Here is a 16,682-nt window from a genome sequence, read left to right on the forward strand (position 1 = left end):
TAAATTGGAAGTATTTGTAGCACCGCTTAAAGGATAAATAAATAAATATAAAACATGGTATTGTACATAGAAATAGAACTCGAAGGGCCAACAAATTTTGATACACTTGGTTGGCATTTGATTACCTGCTGATTATGAGATATAAATAAGTGACAAATCATTGACGGCAACGTGGTATAACAACAACGGTTTACCAAACATATAGATGCAGTGTATGTGCAATGTTTTCCCCGCACAGGGAACGACCTTCTTATGCCTCAAAGTTTTCTATGTTGAGTAGTCAGCCTTGCACCATTCGAGTCTTTAACCAACTCAAAAAGAAAACCTTAGGTTAGACTTGATTGAAGTCACACGTGACGAAGTGGGGTGGAGCTCATCATCATGTCACAACAAACTAACTTTCAATCAAACATACATTGGAACTCATTATTCATGCATCCAAAACAAATAATACAAAGAAACCTAAATCAGCAGCACTCAAGATCTTCAAAGAATAAAATGCAAAAAGATAGTTGCCAAAAATAATATGACAAAATTTTTATTATTATTTACAATATTTCATAAAAAAAATTGAGACCACTTAAAAATAGCCTAGGACACTATGGAGTTCCCAAAATTTTACATATTCCAAAAGGAAAGAAAGGAACAAAGGAAATGAAAATATATTATTGAGGATATGGTGGTCAACCTACAAAAAATTGAGAGAACCAGTTCAAAATTGCCAAAAACTTGTCGGTAGGAGACTGCATTATCCTGAACTACGTACCTGTATCATCAACGATGATTCGTTGTCCCCATGCCCACTTTTCGTTTACTCTCCAATGGTATGAAATTAAAACTGAACACCCTCTCATTAATTTTGTATTTACAGAAAAAAATAGAACTAATAGTAGTTGTCCTTGTATTTAAAAGTATCACTACAGAGCAAGGACCGCACTTCCATAATATTTGGCGGCGGCTCCAAATCTTTCTCTTGCAGTGTGTTCCCAAGCAATTGCTGTATCTCTGATGTAAATATGTCATCCAAAATCTATGAATTCAACAACACAGATGATTAGAAGATAAAACTATATGTCAATGAAAAGGTTTTCTTGATAATATAAAAGGGCTTTGAAACTTCTTGTATGCCAATTCCGTTTTAAGTATACTTTCAAGTTTATGACTAGATCAAACCAAAACAAAACCTATCTAGCAAAGAGGTTTGAAAACTTCCAAACGCATCAAACTATTAATCAGACAGATGTTTGTTAGGTTCTTTGGCTGCATTGTCAGACTGCAATTATTTTTACGCAATAGGAATGTCAAAGAGTGGCATATACAGCATGGTATGTAATGCTCTCTCATTCTCAAACATGTAAGTGATATCATGCAAGTGTAATTGATAACTAAACACAGCTGGAGCTTGTCCAGATAGATTAACAAAGCCACTTGATAAAATTATGTCACAAGTCCAATTTACATAGTGGAGATTATCACCACTAGTCTCACAGACAGTTTAGCTTAGGTTTGGTAGTCGAGAACTTCCAAACCAAGAGCAGGACTTAACCAATAAATACGTAGATTAGCAGATATATTTACATTTACAGTGTTACTAACATAGTTCTCACTGAGGAAGAATAGCAGAATACAACAATTTTATGAACCAAAATGATGTCAACCTAATATCATTGTCTTGAAGGAACCATAAGAGTAATTTTGTAATTTCAATTTTTTCTCTCTTCACTCCCCTTCCATTGAGTAAAATCCATCCCCACTGTTACATAGTCCCTCTCTCCTTGTATTTGTTCTTCATAGGCAGTTTTAAGCAAAATATGGTGGCGGAGTAAGCTGTAATCCAAGGAAGGGTATGACAGTGGTGGTTTGGGTGGTATGTGGTTGTGAATTCCAGTGGAGGGTTGAAGTGGTGGATGTAAGACCAACCATGGTGGATATAGCTTACAATTGAACAAAGCCAGTGTTGGTAATAGTGGCTAAAAATTGGTTCAACAAGGTTTTGGAGGTCATAATAAGAAATTGAGAATAAAACTCCAATATTTAATTTTTTTCAGCATTCATCTCAAAAGAACAAGAGAGCACATTTTTTCAAATATTTTCTAAATACTTGAGATGTGAGGTGCGATGTAATGTTTTAAGAGGGAGTTGAAGGAAAAATTTATATTCTTTTTCCAACTAAATGAGGAAAGGTCGTTAACTTCCCGGTATGTAAATTATGTCAGCTCAAATGATAATGATGATAATATAGTTAAACTACTGACAGCAGTGGCCAGACCTACAATCAGCCCAAGACGGTTTGGTGTAGAGTTCATCAGTTCCACATAGAAGAGGATTGGATGTTAAAACTTTCACAAGTTAATTTTTACTTAGAATTTTATAAGATTGAATTGAATCTGTCCTGCAACAGATAAATTCAATTTCAAGAAGAAAGTTAGTGGCTGTGATTCTACTTACAGAAACTGCAATTCGCAAGCCTTTATATGACCTGTTTTCTCTCCTGTTTTCCAAACTACGTAGTATATCCTGTGGAGAAAGGTAAAGAATGAAAAACCAACTCACATTCATAATCCAGAAAAGTTTGAAGATGAAATGCTCCAAGTATAATTTTACCTGCCCCATCCTGTCCCAAAAACCACGGCATATTGCTAGAAACACATTAGGTTCAACGATAGTATGGAGCTGATCTATTGTCCTTATTAGGATATTCCTCAAAGGCTGCATTCTATTTTGTATGTCTGATTCTACCGCATTTTCCGTTAAGTGTTGAATGATCTTTTTCAAATTTGTTTCATGCTGCAATCTAGTCTGCATGTACCAAAAAAAACCAGAGGCAAAACCCATTAACCGATTTGAATGGTCAAAATCTAATTCAACTGATTTAAGTGGATATGAAGATGTGCTGTGTTGCAAAAGATAGAACATGCCACCACTGAGCTTTGACTCAAACGGCACTTCCTCCACTGGGTGAGGTCATTGGTTCAAAACCCAATGGGTTTGTGCTATTTTTGAATGAAAAAGAAATATAAAAGAAGAATAAGGGGGTGCCAATATGGCCACAGATGGATGAAAATCATGTTTTTTCATTGGAATTTGATGTTAATTTATAGGAACCATTGCATTGGTTGTCAAGAAAAATAGTTGGCAATAAAAGATCACCATAAACAAGAGATCTAATAGATTGTAAGAATAGTAAAAAATGAAGGTGCTTCATAACCAAAGCAATAATAATAATATCTACCGAACCTACAAATTTTAAAAAGCTGGTTGTCAAGTCAAATTTTTTTTAAAATATTCTAAACTAAGAGCTACCAACCACTTATTTTCTTTTTTAGATAATTAAGTTTTTCGCCTTAAGTTTTGTACTAGTGAGCTAGGCTTCATGATACATGGTCCCCAGCCATTGTGCTACCACTTGAGGCTGCTATCAATCACTTTAATTTCACCTTGCATTGGAGATTGATTTATCAAACTCCTGTCTTCAATAATCATAGACTTTTTTAGTAAATTTATGTTCTAGCAACATTCTTTAACATTTTGTACAATAGATCTTAAGTTTTCTTTCAAAGGGTACTCACATTCTCTGCAAGTTTCTCCACAACTGCATGAAGGTAACTTCTGAATTTGGCTCTAAGCATCACGCTTACTTCACTAGAACAATCTTCTCTGGTAGTGCCTCCATCATGAGGGATGCAAGAACTCCACAAACTCAGGTGTGTTTCTATTTTTGGCCGCAGCACATCCAACATCCTTCTCATGGAATTTAAAAGAATTCCTAACTGAAAATAAAATATATGTTATAATTTCCCATATAAAAAGAAACATACCAGTGCAGCTATACAAACTAAGAATCAAAGTAACCTCATCTGGAGCAACGTAGGTGTCACTTCGTTTAGCAATTTTCTGGACATATTTGAGGCCATATATTTTTGATGTCAGATTGTCCTTCAATGGTGTTAAAACATCAGCATACTGCTTGTCCAAAGCTTCAAGAATTGCCCTCTCAATATCTTCTATAACCTTTTTATAAAAAAAGAGAAGCCAAAACACATATGAGTACATGCAATCTCAAGTTTGGGTTAATTTTCAAATCCTCCATGTCTTGTCTTTCATAATCCATCAATAGACAAAACTTAAGAAAGCCAAAAATAAAGTAACAAAAGAAAGCCCAGTAATGAAGAACCATATTTGGACATACCTTCTCCAAGTGACACATGTATTTGGGCCAACGACAAATGATGACTTCATATTCATCCAATGTTTCATTTAGCCGATCATACAACTCTTCAACAAAAGGAGTTGTTGAGTATCGGGTTCTGACACCTAACCATTTCACCTTGAAAATAATCAATTTACAATGTTAATCGTTATGTGTTATGTGAATATCTGAGAGTTCCTTTCAGATATTCATGTTTGGTGCAAGTGGTGTCTACATGCTTCTGACCCAGTCATGCAGGAAATATTATGCAAATTTAAATTGGCTAAAAGCTCTACAAAGGCATTCTTAAATTTTCTATAAATTGTAGTGATTGAGCAAAATGAAAAGCAAAATCCATGTTCAGAAACATCCTTGGATTATGACAAAAAAGTAAGGAAACTATAGTAAACATGAAATCATAATCTATAAAGCTACCAATATAAACAACAGATTCTACCGAACTTGAGTTCAACAAGTTACTGCAAAAAAATAAATGTACCTTGTCTAATTTGCAGGACTCAAGCAAAGAAAGACGCTTTTCTTGAATCCAGCGGTTAATATAGTCTTGGAACATCTCTTTTGCATCAACCCCACCTTTGACAGGACTGAAGAATACGATTAGTGGATAGAGATCACAGAGAGACAAACATGACACTTCAGTATGTAGTAAAAATAAGAGAAAATAATTACTTTATGTTCCAGCTTGCAAGATCCCTTTGGAAGTCTGCTGTTGCAATAACAAGTTCTGCAACATGAGCTGAAAGGCTAGGAGGAGAACATGCAACAAGGAATGCACACAATCTATTGCAAAGCTCCAAACTATAAATAGCTGAAGAAAGATTTGGAAGGTCTATAAAACTGCATAAAAGTCAATATGGAATGCCAATGAGAATTAAGATTTCAGGTATATCAATTAGTTGTTTAAACTACTCTTTTAAGAACAAATGTCTACATGAATCACCATGAAAAGTATCAAAAAAAGAAAAAAGAAAAGAGATAATGCAATGACTTTTGATTAAAAATTGCACAAGAAAGGATGTGAACACAAGCATATCTTTATCTGCTCCTAAATCTAATAAAGTTCACATTTCCATATGTAAAAGTATGCAAATATAGGAGGAATTTACAATAAAGGCATGTGCTCATAATATTATTATCACTGTTTTCTTGATGACGCTTACTCATTGATGTAGATTTTCTTAGTTATAAGGACTATATAAAAACCTTTGGCTCATAAATAAAAGAGCAAGAGAGGAGAAAATAGACACTAACCCCACTTAAAGAAAAGAAGAGAGAGGAGTGGAAAGTAGACAGATGCTATTATTTTTCAAACATGGTATTACAGAGAACAAGGACCAAATACTAATAAACTTTGTTCATTTTTTGGAAGCATTTATACAATAGTAAATTGAGGAGCAGGATAAATTAGATGATAAATGCCTAAATAAATAGAGTATGAACTTAAAGCTATAGATTACCCAAACAAGGAAACAACAAGAGTCCAAAAATGTGGTCATAGTACAAGAAGTCAATAACTAAGAAATCCAGGCTTCCAAAAGGCAAATGAAGATACCAACTAACCTCCAATTATAAGATTAACCATAAAAAAAAAAAAGATAATTACATTCATAACATCTGAGGTACACCAAGAATATTTACATATTTAATGTGGATAAATTACCAATGTTACAATGAGAAGATTTTACCTTGGAAGCACATGCTGATTGTGGATTTCAATGTCAGTGAAAATTTCATTTCTGAAATTACGAATAAGGGAATTCATCTTCTGATAAGAAGTTGAAAGAGACATGGGATCCATAAATGTCGCCCCTTCACTACTCAAGATAAGCTCATCTGTTTCTGCTAAGTGCCTTCTTGACCTCTTTTTTGCGGCAACCTGTACAATCATTGGCACTTCATCAGAAGAATGGAAAGACATTAAAAGGAAGCATAATCATAAAGAAATTATTTTCTAAAACCTGAAAATATCTGCATAATTTCAACTGTGCCTCAGGATTTAGAACATCATGCAGTAAACCATATAGCTTAACAGCAGGGATCAAAGCAGGAGGTATCATCCTAGTGGCAGGCTTGAAATCATCCATCATCCCTGATGGGGAAGATTCATCTAGCAACTTGTAGTTCTCAAAAACCAATTTAATGATCTGCTGAACTTTATCCTCAATCTCCCCTAGAATACGATTCTGATTGATATTTTGCAATACATCCACAAAGTTAGAAATCAAATAATCCCTGCTGTAAATGTACTACTAACTTAAAATATGAAAATCAAATGAAGAGAACACATTTGAGATAAATTATTAGCAACTGTAACATGTTCACAGTCAAATCATTACAATCTGAAATATTAAAACATTGTTTATCTTGACTTTCAAATTTTATTTATGAAGCTGAGAATTTTTCCAAGACTACAAAAACATGAAAGGTAGCATGAATATTAAAGAAAACTGTGGTGAAAGATTAGCTCGTACCTCTTGGTGACTTAATGCAATCTTGCCTTTGCTTTTCATAAATACTGGCAATAGAAACTCATGTATCAAAGTCAGACAGTCTTCTGTGGGTGTAGCCATATCCATGACATAGGAAAGGTATCTGCTAGTAGTATAAGAAATTACCCAATGTAATAGCAGTTTAAATTTCCAACTATGCATTACAAAATTATCATAGTTGACATCATAAAAGTACCCATTCAACCATTTCCCATTACCTTAGTCGGGTGTATGCATCTGATACTCCATAATAAGATGCAAACTCGGATACTAACCACTTCCAAGGGCCATGTAGCAACAAATTTCTTTGCTGAATATGTTGAACTTTCATTGCAACTTCCAACACGAAGTCATACGCCACAGTTTCCGCAACAGAGCCACACTAGAAGAAAAAAGTGAACAAAACCTTAATTCTATAGCCAAGATTATCAAGATGTAAAGATTGCGCTTAAACAATTGATGATATTGAACCAATTTCATATGTACTGTAGGCCACATTATTAACTATTTCATACAGAGGTGATATTTTTTCAAACCAAGAAGGCAAGAAGTGGATTCTCTTTCAACAGAAAGAAGGCAGGCTGGGAAGCCAAAGGAACCTTTGAAAATGTATGTGTGCATTCAATAAATAAGATTAAAATGGAATCGAACCCCTTTTAGTTGTCCAATACTACTTATATATGAAGACAATTATTTAGAACATAAGATATTCAGCTTTTGAACTACAATCGAAACTAGGCATTTTAAGAATATTGGCCGCCAAAATACTGATAGTGTTGAAAAAAACAAAGCCTAAGAACACACATAAACAAATTTATAAACACACACACACATATTAATTTCATAGGTATATATCCCTTAAATACAAAGACATAATATGGAATATATTGGCCCTCTCTTTCTTGACATTTCTTTACATGGAACTTTCTTTTAATGCAAAACAGCCAAAGAAAATTAATTGTAAACTGAATTAATTTTATTCTTCTTCATCTTCTTTTTTTAGTTATTGAAGGATGAAATATTGCATGTACCTTTAGATGCTTATTCTCATCTGGAGTTATTGAATAGCTTATGTAGAGTTGTACTCTGCCGACCAGTTCATGCTCTGGCTCATGAAATATAGGCCACCATCGAAGCTTGTTTCCCTTCATTGAACCAATATTTAAACCTACAAGTATAATTATTTCCCTACCCAATCCATACAGAATATAGGTGAATTCTCAAAATCTTACCGGTTCATCAGCGATAGAGGCCACTTGAGCTAGGACATGACCCTTATACTGTCTTTTGGAATCTTGAACTTCAATAATCAGATCATCACCATGACTATCTGGAAAGCTACATTAAAATAATTTAACAAATGCACACCTCCAAGAAACAAAAAGGAACAAATACAGAAAGGAAAAGGTACATACAACACATGTGTTTCACCAGATCCAGGTTGCATTTCAACTGCATCCTCCTCAGATGAATTTTTCAATCTCAACCAACAAGAATATCGTTCTGATAACAGATCATTTCATCAACTTAAGTAAGATGCTCATTAAAGAAAGGAAGATCAAATATTACTCTTATAGCATGAAGACATTAAATAAATTGGTTATAGCTACTCATTACACTGTTGTGTGGTGGATTTAGACACATGCTTCCTATAACTACAGTTTTTGTTCTCCTAAAGCCCAGAAGAGAACAGTTTTCTTATTCAGAAGCAGCTTCCTTTCTTGACTTCTTTGCTCAGTAAATATCAGAAAAATGCAATTGATTTAGACTGTAAAATGAATAATTCAAGTTATTCTATGGGCCTTAAAAATCTTAAACGTAAAGCAAGCTCCACAGGATGCCAAATTAAAATGATAAATTCAGATCTATTATTTCTTTACTCAGTTGGCGCTATCGCTGCTATGTTAAAATCATGCCCATGAGATGTCTTCTAAAAGGAAATGGATTTAAAATGTAAAATTAATAAGTCAACTATTCCATAGACCCATATAAGCTAAGTGTAAAGAAAGCTCCATAGGATGACAAATTAAATGATATTTTGGATCTGTTATTTCTTTACTTAATTGGAACTGCATTAAATCACACTCATGAGATGTTCTGAAAGGTGCTGCTGTTACTATGCTAGCCCGTCAGAGCATGAAAAATCCTTGGAAGTCATAGGAAGTAGTGTCATGAGGAACCATCTCCTGTTTCATTTCTTCTAAAATTCATGGTGGAGGGACAATGCATATTTGAACAGGGTAACAAAATGCTCCTATCAGGAGAAGAAAAAAAATTCTTCTCTGTTTCACTCTAATGCCTATGTGCACACCTCTTAACACAGAAAGAGCTTTAGTTTTTCTTCCTTCATTTATCTCATTCCTGAAGAAGTGAACAAAGAAATGTAAAAAATTTTAACACAACCACATTCTAAAACATATTGATCTGCCAGGGTGAATGTACTGCCCCAACACACTAATTGAATTCATACAACATTCAAAAACAGTTAACCCACCCCACCCCCTAATATGCAGCCCACATTTCAGAAAGCATAATCTGATCAAGGAGAGGTTTGGAAAGGGGGCAAACCGTTTCTTGTACTATCCTACGCTAAACTCCAAAAAAAGCTAGCTTATGGCCATCCTTTAGCAAGCCTAAGCCATTTGAAAGAGCTGGTAGGCAGCTTTGTACGCCACTGTATGAGTGTCCTGAAGTCTCAAGCTAAATGCCTAGCAGCTAAACCAGAAGGGTCTATTTCCTATGAGTATGAATCCTAAGCCCCCTTGGACGAAGATAGCCAGAAAGGTCATTTTCCTGCCTAATTGATAAGGAGTGAGGAGCTATGTCCTGAAGCTATAAGTCCTGAATGTCCAAAGACTTCACTGATGAGAGACGATTCATCCAATGACTGGCTTTTAACATGATCCTCGTTGATGAATCAATGCGAGAAGAATAGATGGATCTGGATTATCACTGAACGATTTAACTAATAGTGAACTTCATAAATTCTTCAAATGTGCAGGTTTTCTTTGTAGCTTCTAAGGCTTAAAAATTAAGCAATTCCAAGTAAAGGAATAAGTGTTATTTTGCACAATAGAAAAACGTAAGTCACAAATGACAAGAAGAAGCCTGCAGATGGTGTGGGCTAGCACTGTGAGGAAAATCATCTCAAAAATGTATAAATTAAGCAATTCCAAGTAAAGGAATAAGTGTTATTTTGACAATAGAAAAATGTAAGTCACGAACCAAAAGAAGAAGCCTGCAAATGATGTGGGCTAGCACTGTGAGGAAAATCATCGCAAAAATGTATGACTATGGAGGGAGTGATTGTGTTATAGAATTCACATCCTCATAAGCTTGGGATCAAACTTCACGAGTGTATGCAATTGTCATGACTACTTACTTCCCAGCTTTGGCGAAGTTTCACAGGTACAAATTGTGTGTGTATATATATATATGTAACCAATCCAGGATAGTACAAGGAACTTACATACCTGACACTACTTCCTTTGAAGAACTATTGTGCATAGGAGTCATCCCGGATTTTAAAAGCCCAGAGACCTGTCTTTTAAACTGGCTGCGTGAACCATTTGCAGGAGTATCACTTGCAACCTGAACTTTCCTTGTAGCTTCCCATTCAGAATATAGATTTGATTTAAATTTGGAGATATATGAACGAAGTGATCCTGATTTAATCATTTGTGGCTTTACAAGTGAAAATCTGCAGCAAGCAGGCAGGTCTAAACCCATTTTCACTTTACGCACTGTGCAATGACCAAATATATTAAATGAATAGTATCAAGCCTTGAAATTATCATTAAAGCCACAACAAAAATGCCTTGATGAATATAATATGACAGTACCTTGAAGCTGCATTTTCATTTTGCCCAAAGTTTTCCTAGATTTTGGAGCAGCTCCCTCACTGACTATCTCTGGAGATCGTTTCGCCAATAGTTCTTCATCTGGTTGTAATAATACACATCGTAAACTGCATTATAAGGCCAAAAAGAGGAATAATGAAAGTAAAACCTGTTACAATTATAAAATGCAAACTAAACTTAAATATGATGTCATTAGACAGCACTGCATGTGTATTAAAGAAATAAGATATATACAAATTACAAATTATGGGAAATAAGATTCAGTTCCCTAAGCCCATTTCAGTACCAACATCTGCTAAAATGCAAACCAAAGCTAAAAAGAGGAGACAACAGAGCAAGAATCTACCACCAATAAAAAGCGTGATTTATTCACTAAAGCTTCACTGGAACAAAAGATCTTTTGCTTGGAGTCAAAGCATCTCCAGTGTCACATGAACAACTACCCCCTTTTGACTTGTTGTTTTAAACAGTTAGAAAATTTTTTGGGAAGAAGGTGAAATGCTTCTCCTAGGAATAGTCCTATCGTAACTACAACTCTCCCTGTGTCTTCCCATTCATAGCTCAACTTCTAATTATTCCTTTCCACATATCAGGACACAGACAGAATCTTGTTTTCATAATTCTTAAAGCAGCAAAGGGTATTAATAAGCTAGACAAAAACATAGTCCCATTACTTATAAATAATAATAAATATAAAGGGTTTTTATTTTCCAGTTTTCCAATGTGGAAATTTTGGGCGGCATACTTGATGGTGTCCCTGACAATATTGTAGGCAAGATCACTGTCCTCAAAAAAAAAAATTTGATACATAAATAACCATTATTGAAAAGATGAAAGACTTTATGTACATAGGGTCTCATTGTCCTCAAGAAATGGTACCATGATTTGGAATTCAGAAAGATTATTTTTGACAGCATGCCAGTTTGGGTTAAACTATAACCTGCACATAGTAATGTGGTCTAAGGAAGGATTGGAATATATTACTAGCATCCTTGGTGAGCCCATGAATGCAGATGAGCCTACTAGTCATCGGACAATACTTGGTTATGACTGAATATGTGTTGAGATTTGAGTGAATAAGGAGATACCTAAGTCAATCATATTGAAACTAAATAAGAAAGTTATGGAGGTAGCTATGAAACTACCTTGAAACAACCAAAGTGTGAAAATTTCTCATCCTTTGAGCATTCTAATTATGCTTGAATTTATGTTGATTTTCTGTTTCTTTGTGAGTAGCTTCTTTTTTAAAAAAAGTTTATTGAGTAGGTATTTGAGTGATTAGGGACCTCTAAATTGGGTTTGGAATTCATTGTACATCTGTTTTTTTGGTAATAGACATTCTCACTCAAGAGTAAGAAAAATAATGACACCTTGCACTCACCCAAATGCCTCTCGCAACGCTGCAAAATCATCATTCAAGAAATAGGGAGCTTCCATGCAGTGGTGCTGAGACCATGAGTGAAGACAGAGACGACAACATGCTTCATATGAGAACAAAGCACACCATTTACCTTGCCCACTGAATGCAATTCATGCAACACAGAAGAAAGTACAGTGGAAATAGTTATTGGACTAATAAAAATAATAACCACACTCGTAAATTAATAACCATTAAACTCAAGAGGGCACAGTAATCTTTGACACTGAAGTTAAAAACCAAGAGAAAACTGTATGCCCAAATTATAGTTCAGCAACCTAACTAACCTTGCATGAAACGTGGGGCATTGAGTAGGCAAAGAAACTGAAGATGCATCGACTTCAAAACCAGCAGAGGTCTCGTGATGCCTAATGGCAGATCACCAATAACTTCTTGTAAATAGAGAAATAAACAAAATAAATAGATGTAGAAAACACGTATAGACAAACCTAGTTGATTGGTTAGGAATTCCATGACCAGTTGTATTTCTTGATTCTTTTGAATCATTTGTGGTGGCAGAAACACTTGAATATGAAAGGGAAGGTGTCCCATGTGCTTTAAAAGTTAAAATTTGCTCAGAAGTTTGCTCTAAGTCAGATTCAGACCCAACAAATGGAGGCGCACTGGGAATACAATTATCCAAAGGCTTCTTATTCTGCAGTCCTCTTCCATAAAAATCCTGCAGGCACTTGTCCAGCTGAGAATCCAATGAGAGTAAACTAAGATTTACACAATCAATAAGAGAATGACTTGGGCAGAAAATTGGCAAGAAACCTTTCTCAATCTTATCTATTTGTCTAAAATCTAAATAAACATCCATAAGATAAGAGGTTTGTACATTGAATATAAAACATCAACAGTTATGCTTCAGATCTAATAATGCTTTTTCATGGCCCACCTGCATATTGATCTAAACTCTATATAAGCTACAAGCCAATCACTGAACAAAGATGTACAGATAACTCAAAAAATTTTCCTGCAACAAAAAATTTACATCCAAAGTAAAAAGGTCAATATTTATGGTTATGAACAATGCCCACCCCTTGATTTCTGGTATAACCTACTAACCTAGTATAGTTTGTATTATGCGTATGCAAAGTGTTAATGGTTGTGGAGGACTAACTTATTTACTATGCACTAATAAAAATATTTATCTTATCACTCTTAATGAATCCCATAAGCGATAGGCCAGCAAAGAATGATGATGAACTTGCCTTATTGTCAGACAGTACCTATACTATTTCCATCAGAAAGCTTTCTCTAGCATTTAGACCTTTCAATAACCATAAAAAATGTTCATAGCAACTAGATCACTACATATAATTATAAACAAGTTGATCAAAACAATTAACTATGCAATATTTAGAACCCTCTTAATTTTGAATATGGCAACAGGTAGAGGCATCATCATCAGGGTAATCAAACCCACAGGGGAAAAATAGAAAGATCATCATTTCATCATGTAGAGGCATCAAACAATAATTTTAACCTTATATAACTTGGTTCTAATTGTGCTTAGTTAGTAAAGATAACTTTACGCGGTCAGGCATCGTTGCTTTCATATATTTCACAGTATAGCTTTGTATTGTTTTACTGTAAAACAATTTCAATAGCAAGCATTCACAATTCAACATGATTATGCATAATAGGAAACCTGCTTGGCAGTTCTTTCCACATTTTCCCCTGCAGTAACATTAGGCAAACAATCACCCAAAGTGTAGGTTCCTCTGTCACATTCCCCAACTTTGTTACTCATAGATTGCATAAACGGAACTTTTTTGCTGGTGGCTGAATCCAACAGTTCTTCTGTGTGATGAGGCTGCCCAACTCGGATCCCTTTTCCTTGTTTCGATTGAATCGTCTCTCTAGACGAACTGAAATAAGAATGTACCTCATTTTCTGAGTCAGAGGATAAGTCCATGTCTGACTCACAATCATTGCCACTCACATGTGGCATTGTTTGCGACACTGAAATCGCATTTATGGGTGAACGTGCACATCCAAATACGCCCGGAGAAGGCAATCGGAGGACCCGATTGCTACTCCTCAGGTTGTCAACACGTTCAGATTTTTCTTTTCTCTGAATATCATCCTCCTAATACAAATCCTCAAAATTAAAATCAAAGGCACTAAAACTCATACTAAACAAACTAGTCAAAAACTCGAAAAAATTTCATAGACAAACAATATAACAAATATATGCAATTCAGTACTGGCTTACCCCTCGAACCCATCTAAGATTCTCACTGTCAAGTCCTTCCGTGAACATTGTACTTGGGTTTCTTCTTCACAAAGAAAAAAACAAACTCAGAGTAAGAAACAAATCCTAAAACCAGAATCAATATTTTGCAGTAAATAAACTAATAAACAATAACAAACGTGACTTCTGGACCAAGATTACTGCTTAGAACCAAGTTTTCTTGGGAACCAAACACATGATAATTCACGATTCTTGGAATCCGACTCACAAAATAACCAGTGATGATCACATTCACAACAAAAACCACAAACACTCAAATCATTCACCGGAATCTGACTAACACAAAATCACAGAATGTACATCACCAACAAAAGAAGAAGAAAAAAAAACTTACTAATCCTAGTTGAAACACATGCAAGTATTGTAACAAAAAATGGAAAGTATTATATAGACAGAGATATCGATCATTCAGACTACTTACAGTGAGAGAGAGAGAGAGAGTGATAGACAGAGAAAACGAAGTGTAAAGAGACTGCGGAATTTGATGGGTTTTGCTTCTATTTCTATTGGTTCTGCCTTCTCTTTCATCGAGTTATATATACTTATATTCCCTCGGCTTTTTTTAGATTTTTGGAAAAAAAACAAAAAAAACAAAATTAAAATAGTGGGAGATTCGATTTTATTAATGTTATTATTACTAGTAATAATTATTAAAAAATTTGAACAGAAATAGAAATAGAAGGTTTTATAGAACATGGGAGGGTCACGAAAGGTTTTAAGGAACAAACAGAAGCGTACGTGCGAGTGGTCGTCGCGGCGGGACTTACGTGGCTCTGCTTCCTTTTAAACGGTCGAATTTTCTATTCTTTATTTCCGTGCACCGTGGGTGACGCTAATACTATTGGGATTTTGATTAGTTTGGTCACGTTAGTACGGCTTTTTGCTTTCAATCTGACTTGGAATTTTTGTGGTACCCAAGGATCTTTGCTAATAATTTTACCTTTCCGGTGGAAGCTTACAGAACAAGAAAGCTCCCATGGGAAAAAAAAATATTATAAAAAATAAAAAAAGACCAAGAAAGCTAAGGGATAAAATAAAGAATGTGAGTGATACTTCTAATTTGTTTTTATAAATATAGAGAAGCAATACTTTTTCTTTTTTTTTTGAGTAAAGAAAGATATTTATTGATTTGATAATTGTTAATATTTTTATATTGTATACAAAGTTAGTAAATTTTAAGACATATATATATATATATAAAAAGAAAGTCTAATTTAATTTAATTCTTCTAATAAAATTAATATAATTAATTATGGGTCTAATTTAGTTTAATTAGTATGGGATAAATAATAGAAGGGATATATTTTATTTATTCAATAAAATTAATTAGGATTAGGATTAGTTAGATTAGTTTGGATTAGGATAAATAATAAATAAGTTTTTCTGATATATTATAAGAAGATAGTATTTTCTTTATCTATTTGAAAGTGTGTGTGTGTGTGTATTTGTTATGAGTCTATTTTTATTTAATTACTATTGGATAAATAATGGAAGAGATATGTTTTATTCATTTAAATAAATTAATTTAGATTAGGATTAGTTAGTTTGGATTAGGATGAATAATGATTAGTTTATGAATAGATTATAGGAAGTTAGTATTTTCTTTATCTATTTGGAAGTTTGTATAAATTCAAATGTTGATAATGAATAAAAAACAGTCATGAATTTCTAAATTATAAATTGTTAGTTAGTCGCGGAGGTCTAGACTCCCTTAAATTAGTTTATTTATCAAATTTGGATGTTTGAGTTCCCTTGAAGCAACCAATAAAAATTTGGGTCCGTAACAATATATGAAAAAAAAATTCTTTGACATTTTTTTTCATTCAAAAAAAAATTGAAAAATAAGCATTCTGAGTTAATTTTTCAAGAAAACAACAGTTAAGAATTGTCTTTGGCAGGCCGGGAGATGTTAATGACAACTATGGTAATGCCTAAGTATGGAATCTACATTGATCATCCTTTCTAACCATTTTTCACATATAAAAAAACAATTAAAAAATTCACAAAATAACTATTCCAAATTCATATGTTCAAACTGCCCTAGGTAAACGTACTTTAATTTGTTAATAATTAGTTAGGGTCCATAATCCATGTTACAAAAAAAAAAGGCTTGTGTTACATAAAAATATTATGAAATCATGGTTACGGGTCAACCGTTTAAGTAATAACCAAGAATTAATATGAAATCAATGTTAGAGTTTAAGTGATAACTCAGTGATAATGGCATTTTTTGTGTTATCCTATGTTTTGTAATTCAAACTTCTCCTCTCATTTTCTTACTATCTACCTATCCAAAAAAAAAAATCATTGTTTTTTCTTCTTTTTTCTAGGTACCATACCATACCGTAACAATATACAACCACTATATCAATATGAAAACGCCCATGAAATGTAATAGATAAAATATCAAGTTATACTAACTGTACGGTTATACAACATGCTATTG

The 16,682-nt window shown here is 34.0% G+C and overlaps 1 protein-coding gene across 1 annotated transcript; it reads right to left on the minus strand.

Annotated features, from left to right (window-relative positions):
- Positions 1-544: 544 nt before the first annotated feature.
- Positions 545-14,730, minus strand: LOC142625932 (uncharacterized). Its single transcript, XM_075799689.1, has 23 exons — positions 14,658-14,730; positions 14,198-14,261; positions 13,631-14,071; positions 12,426-12,655; positions 12,264-12,344; positions 11,941-12,078; positions 10,542-10,666; positions 10,173-10,442; positions 8,115-8,202; positions 7,932-8,037; positions 7,731-7,844; positions 6,918-7,081; positions 6,682-6,802; positions 6,169-6,393; positions 5,896-6,086; positions 4,880-5,047; positions 4,689-4,794; positions 4,190-4,327; positions 3,853-4,011; positions 3,570-3,770; positions 2,605-2,799; positions 2,449-2,517; positions 545-1,030 (listed from the first exon to the last, which is right to left on the minus strand). The coding sequence occupies exons 2-23, from the start codon at positions 14,243-14,245 to the stop codon at positions 884-886; spliced, it is 3,525 nt and encodes a 1,174-aa protein (XP_075655804.1). The 5' UTR covers positions 14,246-14,261; positions 14,658-14,730; the 3' UTR covers positions 545-883.
- Positions 14,731-16,682: the final 1,952 nt, after the last annotated feature.

The sequence above is a fragment of the Castanea sativa genome, chromosome 2 (genome assembly GCF_040712315.1).
Source record: "Castanea sativa cultivar Marrone di Chiusa Pesio chromosome 2, ASM4071231v1".
Lineage (NCBI taxonomy): Eukaryota > Viridiplantae > Streptophyta > Magnoliopsida > Fagales > Fagaceae > Castanea > Castanea sativa.